At 36.5% G+C, this 7,484-nt stretch overlaps 1 protein-coding gene across 1 annotated transcript in view; it reads left to right on the top strand.

The window, feature by feature from the left end:
- Positions 1–593: 593 nt before the first annotated feature.
- The window catches only part of ATAD1 (ATPase family, AAA domain containing 1), a 15,911-nt gene continuing 9,020 nt past the window's right edge, over positions 594–7,484 (top strand). The window contains exons 1-5 of the mRNA XM_009332766.1: positions 594–869; positions 2,568–2,666; positions 2,946–3,066; positions 4,713–4,913; positions 6,067–6,173. Of these exons, the coding sequence (XP_009331041.1) occupies positions 708–869; positions 2,568–2,666; positions 2,946–3,066; positions 4,713–4,913; positions 6,067–6,173 (690 nt within the window). The 5' untranslated portion in view covers positions 594–707. The remainder of the gene's footprint in view (positions 870–2,567; positions 2,667–2,945; positions 3,067–4,712; positions 4,914–6,066; positions 6,174–7,484) is intronic.

The following is a 7,484-nucleotide window of genomic DNA, read 5'->3' as shown; positions in this document are numbered from 1 at the left end:
TGAGTTTTGCAGGGATATTAATAACTCAAAATATATTCTGTTAGGTGCAGGCTCCAGCTCTTAACCTCATTTTATTCAAATACAAGTCATTGGTAGCTCCTTAATGTGGCAATTGGGTGCCTTTCCTTTAAACTTCCTGTTAGGGAAAAGAACTCCCTGTTTAAATCATGTAGTTATCTGTGTCTCCATGACACAGCATTCTTGGGTCAATAACAGTCACAAAATGTCAGTCTTAATGGGAATATAAACCTGACGCTGAAATAAAGTAATCTTTATTACTTTATTAGTAATAATAAATTATTATAAGTAATAATAATCTTTATTACTTTATTAGGATATTGTATAGCTGAAATGAATGCAGATTTCTTGAGGGGAGAGTGAAATCAGGACCTTTTTGCATATAGTCAATCAAGAAGTAAGGCCTCAAATTGTTGCTGCTATTTCTTCTCTGCTTACTGAAAGTAGAAATGAAATCATTCTCTTACTCAGCGCTACGTGTTTTAATCTTACACAGTTTTATATGTTGGGGTTGTGCTATTATTGAGATATTTCATTATAACTTCGTGGTAGGCTTTATGCCCGCTGTGTGCATGGGAAATAGTTTTTATGAAGTGGTGTTTAAATATAAGGCAGATGTTTTCTCAGCTTTAATTTTCTTTCTTTCTGTCCCTCCCTGGGCTTTTTTACATTTAGTGTTGAGAGGCAAAATGGTCCATGCTGAAGCATTTTCACGTCCCCTGAGCCGGAATGAAGTGGTCGGATTAATTTTTCGTTTAACCATATTTGGTGCTGTAACATATTTTACCATTAAATGGATGGTTGATGCCATTGATCCGACCAGAAAGCAGAAAGTAGAAGCTCAGAAACAGGTAGGATTTTATTTGTAAATATTTCTGTGAAATGCTGTCTCGTTCATTACCGTTCAAACAGAGGAATCTGCTAACTGAAAACTGGACTTGCAAGAACCAACGAAGTAATCAATAGAAGCATGTGCAATAATCAAAAAACTACAATTACTTTTTAGTAAATCTCAGAATCTAGGCTGTTAGCGTTTTCAGTGCTTACATTTTATAACAAGTTAAAATTTCTAGCTTGAAGTGCTGGAAAAACTGTTGAACTGTAGCGCAATGTTGTCTCTAATTATCTGCAAGTGTGGTCCCAGTGCCGTTTCTGCTTCTGACAACTTTGCTAAGCAGCAGTCACGTTAAATAATGCTCTCATCAGTCACTTGGTTGCTTTTTAAAACCTTGAGCAGAAATAACTTGATTTTCTGCTGCTTTTTGGCAACTTAATGGCAGAGGCAGGGACTGTGGTTACCCATGACAAAGAGGAACACTGCTGTCCAAATGCCTTTTTAAGAATAGCTTGCACTTTGGTCCCTCTCCCTCTGTTCTCCCCACCTCCAGTAGCAGTCAAAATGTCCTGGAAAGGGGAAGAAAAAAGTGAAAAGCCTCATTCCTTGTGTTGAACTAGAATGATTCATGGGACTTAATGCTCTGGGAAAAGATTTAGGTGCATTTCAGAACCAAAAGTTAATTGTATCCTTTGGAAAGTATTAAAGGAAATGTTGCAACTTTTTTTTTTTGTTTCTGGCTGACACAAATTTCACAGATTCAAACAGCGGTTTTGAGCAACCTAACTCTGTTTTGAGTGGTTTTTCCTTTTTAATGAAATCTTTAGTTAAAAAATTTGCCCCACTTTAAAAATCAGCTTTCACAGTCCGTGCTAGTGCCAGCTATTATATAAGAGGTTGCAATATCCCAAAAGCACGTCAGACTTAACCACAAGTTTGAGTATAAAGAGAAACTGAATTGTGAAAGGGTGTTGACACAACAAATGACTTTTCCTTTTAAATTGGGAAGAAGAAAACATTGAATACATAAGAAAAAACTGACTGGCTTCTGTGAATTATCTTTTTTTTTTTCTTAACAATATATCGATTTCTACTTGATACAGTGCTGTGGAGGTTTGGGGGGTGGGCATGCTTTCTGTAATAACACAATTATATCTCCCATTAAAGTGTTTGTATTATTTGCAGGGTTGTGAATGAAGATAATTAAGCACGTGAAAGAACTCTAGAGTTCTATTTAATAAAAAGTTTCAGGCTTTTCATCTGAATCCTCTACAAAGTTCGTAAGGACTAATGGGCTTTTTTAAAGTGTAACATACTGGTACCAGCTTTGGAAACTCGTGTCGAGATTATGGAAATGATTTTGTACTGATGTTACCTATGTGTCTGCAAACCTGTTCTGAACAGCAAACTCCGTGTTCTAATGTTTATTTTTTTTGCTTTTCAGGTTATAATGTATGACATGTGGATTTGGGGGTGGGAGGGCTGGTGTGACACTTACTTGATGGGAACTGAGATATATGACTTAGTTTCACTGAAGTGACAACAAGTCATTAGGAAATAGCAGAACATTCTACTTCAGAAAGATTTAACTGCTTTTCAGATGTGTCTTACGGAGAAGCTTTTCAGGCTCCAAATAGCAGTTCTTTAAAAACTAATTTTTGAATTAAGCATTCAATTTCTTTCTCTGATTTTCTTGGTGTTTTATTTCCCCCAGGCTGAAAAACTAATGAAGCAAATTGGAGTGAAAAACGTCAAGCTTACTGAATATGAAATGAGTATTGCTGCACATCTCGTAGACCCACTTAGCATGCATGTAAGAAACTGTTTTTTCTGTTACTTTGATGAAAGCACTTCAGACATGGAAGAGCTTGATTTTGGCTTTGGATTACATAATTTGTCATATATAGATATCTATGGAAATACATAGAAAATATTTCTGTAATTTAAAACTAAAATTGCATCGTTGAGAGCCGAGTTTTTTTGATCACTTGTCCTTTTTATTTTTGAGGCCTTGCACTTCTTTTAAGCTTGTGGATATTTTTTGTTGGCAGGGACTATGGTGATCATTTCTAATACTGTTTTTCCGTATTAGGTAACCTGGAGTGATATTGCAGGCTTAGATGATGTTATTACAGATTTGAAAGACACTGTCATTTTGCCCATCAAGAAGAAATATTTGTTTGAGAATTCCAGGCTCTTACAGCCACCAAAAGGTAGGAAGGAAATGTTACAGATTTATGTGTTGGTATTAAAAAAAAAAAAATTAAAAAAAAAAAGAAAAGGTTACAGTTATCCAGAAAGGAAAGAGGAAGTGGGTTGCCACTCCAAAGTGCAACCATTAGGACTGATGCCAGGGAAAACCCTCAGGTTTTTCCTCTTCTCTTGCCATGAAATCAAGTTCTAGTGAATAAGTTTCACCTTAATAATGAAGCGATAATTGCTTCTCAGTTACTGATGTTACATTTTGGTGCACTAATCTATGTAGCCTACATTTTTATCTGCCTAAATTGTCGATTTTTTTTCTTCTTATACCCCATTTTGTCCTTTGGCAGGCGTGAGCTATAACTCTGCTGTACAGCTTTGTACACTTGGTTAATATTTCTACGGTGTCATAGAAACATAAGTCATAAACATGAGACTTCAATGTAAGCTAATCTTGCAGACGTCTCTCTGTTCTAGTCCTAGAAATTCCAGTCATTCAAAGAGACAGAGATCCCATTTTTATTCTGGAGATCCCTTGATTTTCTGTGGAGCTGAGTTGCACAGTATTGAGGCAGTAAGGAAACCGGCGGGTGACAAATTAACTTTCCAACATTAAAACAGAAGTTGGACATTAAAACAGAAGTCGGACTCTCTCTGCTGGAATACTTACAGCCATATTTGCTGTATGTTACTGCAAACAAGCAGAATTTGTACCTAAAATATTGGACAAAATGCCAAAGTTTGTCTTTACTGCTCTGATCCCTGGAATATTGTCTTCTGAAAATTCTCTGAAAACTATTAATTACTGCCAATGTCTGTGACCATCTCAGTTTCGTGTCCTAAGTGATGGAAAATGAAGCACTTTTGTAACTGGTTTAGTTTTTCCAGGCTACTTTCTGTTTAAGTCACAAATTGAAATTGTCTGGAAAATTACTTTAATGTCAGGATCTAATAAGCTGAAGGAAAAAAATATTTTTTATTTATCTTTTTAAAGTAGACTTTCCATATAGGGCAAGCTCCCCAGTTTTATTAGTGGCTTGCACTGTGTGTTAATAGGAAGTCATTGCTTTAGAGTAATTATGTTTGTGGTTGTCAGTCACATAAACAGAAAAAAACCCTAGTAATTCTCTGTTTCAGGATTGTTTGACTTAATTTTTTTCTTTAGTTTGTTTTCTTTACAGCTATGTTAGAAAAACACTACTGTGAATTCTTTAACTATGACAAGTTTAAAAATAATATGAGATGTCATATTTAATTGCGGGTAATTTGTTTGAAATGTTTGTGGGCTCCTTCCCCCTCCCTCCCCCCTCTGTGCTAAGTTTTATTAGCAAAGCTGAAACTGGCTATAAACAAGGCCTGTCAAATGTTTACAGGAAATAAATAGGGTTCCAGTTTTATGTAACCTTTATAGTCACAGTAGTAAAACAGTCATCTTTCAGGCAAATGTATCCCTTCAATTTCACCATATCTGTTTTTTGGTATTCTCAGCTTTAATTTTATAATAAGTGTATCTTAAACAACTCTGATTTGATGGAACACGGGTTTCTTATCTTTTAAAACTTGGATAAAATACAAGGCTGGACACTATCAGGTTTGTCATGCCAAAGCATGTTTTCTGTACAGTGACCAGAGAGCATTAACACCGTTACTTTTTCAGGAGTACTTCTCTATGGCCCTCCTGGTTGTGGCAAAACACTGATCGCCAAAGCTACAGCAAAAGAAGCAGGTTGTCGATTTATTAATCTCCAGCCTTCAACACTGACCGACAAATGGTATGGAGAGTCTCAAAAACTGGCTGCTGCTGTCTTCTCCCTTGCTATAAAGCTCCAACCGTCCATCATTTTTATTGATGAAATAGGTAAAAATCTATCTTTTTTTGAAAGTAACTATAGCAGAGTGATATTAAACTGTAGGTTCAAGTTGATGGGTGTATTGATCTACTGTCATCTTTTCCTAAAAAAGAGTGATAATGGAACAAGGTTTAGTAATATAAATAGTATTGTAAAGTAATGGTGTCAAATTAGGAAAACCAGTGTATTTCTTCCTCTTGTTAGTGGAGGAAATTACAAGTAGAACAAGTTGCTGCTTATTTTCGGATGGGCTAAGGTGGTTCACGAGGAAAGCTTTTCTTCTGTCCCGGGAACTACTTGTTCAGGAAACCAATCACTGAATACACTTCAATGCTTCTGCCATGAGGGCACATAACGGAAAATAAAATACGGGTTTTGGAGAGCTCAGGAATGATAGTTTAATAAGGTTGAAGAAGTAGGAGGGGAAGTTCAGCTAGGAAGACAGCCAAGGTGCCAGTTGTTAGTGCATTTGGACTTGTCGCATTATTGTTTAAGTCCCTGTGAACTTGAGCAGTTCAGTTAAAATTGCTCGTTGTCTCATAGCACTGGCGCTTCTTAGAGTGAGTTGTACAGTTTGCAGAAACAGAGCCTGATGAAGCTTTTACCCTTTCCACAGTTTAGGTTTATGAAGGGGCTAGGTTCTTAAGATACTTTTTATCCTTTTGTATAGGTGTGAAAAACGTGGTGTTTTTCTAGCTGCTGGAAGTTCTTCAGGCAACCACTAGCAGAGTTAGAGCTCTGCTTAACAAAGTGTATAGCCTACTTTACGTCAGTCCTGTAGCTTGCTGTTCTCCTGTGCTTTGGTGTCTTCTAGCTTGCCAGACTCTGAATGCTTGAGAAAATTAGGTGCATGAGAAATTTAGGTGAAAGTTACACTTTCCATGAATTCAGGAAAGTGAAAATTTGGAGCACAGGATTTGGGACAATCTCATGTGATAGGTACATACTCATGTAATGTAGCTTAAGATGTGCTTAAAAATATGGTGAGATTCCACTTTCCTGTTCTTCATCATAAGAAATATTTTTCATTTGTTGACAATGTTTATTAAGAAGAGTATTTATAAGAGAGAGAATAGCACAAGTCTGCACGTGAGAAATCAAACAGCATAGTTTCTGTGGCAGGATTGCAAGTAAACTGCTTTACTGAATCCTTTAATACAGATTCCTTCTTACGAAGTCGATCGAGTTCTGACCATGAAGCTACAGCTATGATGAAAGCTCAGTTCATGAGTCTGTGGGATGGACTGGACACCGATTATAACTGTCAAGTAAGTACAAAGGATGACAAGAAAAGTAATGTGATTCTTCCCTCTTGGTTATTGTGCATTGACCCATTTGGAAAGAGTAGCAGATTGCATGTAGTAATAACTGCCAAAAGAATTTCTTTACCTGTCAGTGTTAGTGATTACCAGTATATTATGGGAATGAGATGAGTTATATTAATAGATCATTTTTCTTCTTGAGAAGACTGTTTTTGTACGTATTTTGGTTTTAATTAAGAGGTGTTATTTTTCAGAAGTGTCTTAAGTCTCAATAATATAGCTGTATAGTTTGAGCTGCCAAAATTGGGAATTTTTAAACTGTTTTGAAAAACATTTTGTCAACAATATTTTCTTCCGGTGAAGTGAATCTTTGATTTCAGGAAAAGTGTTGAAAGATCTGAGTATTCATCCCAGTTGCAGGTTGGTTGGTTTGTTTCCAGAAGAGCATTAGACAAGCACTAGACTCTGGAGTTAATCTGAAAGGGTGGAGAAGTTGATGTTATCAAAAGACAAATTCTATTAAATGGAGCCGTGCTTCCATCCTGTTATTCCTGCTTCCGTCCCCCTCCCATAATCGCAACAGAAGTATTGTATTTTGGAGAGAAAAAGAAAATACAAAAGCTGCTGGTGCTGTAAAAACAAACAAACAAACAAAAAACATTTATGAAATAAATTACTTGAATGTAGCTTGGTATGCTTGAAAGCCAGCTTGGTATGTTTCTGAACTGTCACCTGGAGCAATCTTTTTAAGGCCTTTAAAAAGGATGTTTATTCTCCAATTTTAAAATTTTCAGCCTTTTAAATCTGTATTTTTCTGTGAATGGGGTTCCGATGCTCTGACCTCCATTAGTTCGTTCTTTGTAAAATCTGCTTTTCCTCCTCACTCAAGCTTGTGTTAAAGATTTTTTCAGTTGATTTTTTTAAAAACTGATCAGAACACAGTGAATATATATACTGAGGAGCTTTAAACCAGAGTGTTTGCTTACCATTATTAAGAGGCCAATGGTGTGAACACTTAACTGGAAGCTAATATGATCTTGCAAGCACACATTTCTTCCAGTGTTTGAATCTATTATCTTTTTTCCCAATAAACTGACAACTTCTTGGAGCAAATCAAATTGTTCATTCCCTGCAGTAAGACAATATGTGGTCTTACCCATCTCTCGAGTTCAGCATGCAGAGCCTGAACAAGTCACTCTTGTCCTTCACTCGTATGCCTCTGCAGGGTAGGGAGCCACCACAGTAAAATGCAATGCAAACAATTGGCTGGAGACACCGCAGGGGTTGATTCAGGTTTCTGGGGAGTTTTTCAGCAGG

The sequence above is a fragment of the Pygoscelis adeliae genome, unplaced genomic scaffold (genome assembly GCF_000699105.1).
Source record: "Pygoscelis adeliae isolate BGI_AS28 unplaced genomic scaffold, ASM69910v1 Scaffold139, whole genome shotgun sequence".
Taxonomy (NCBI): domain Eukaryota; kingdom Metazoa; phylum Chordata; class Aves; order Sphenisciformes; family Spheniscidae; genus Pygoscelis; species Pygoscelis adeliae.
This window is presented reverse-complemented; position numbering and strand designations above follow the sequence as displayed.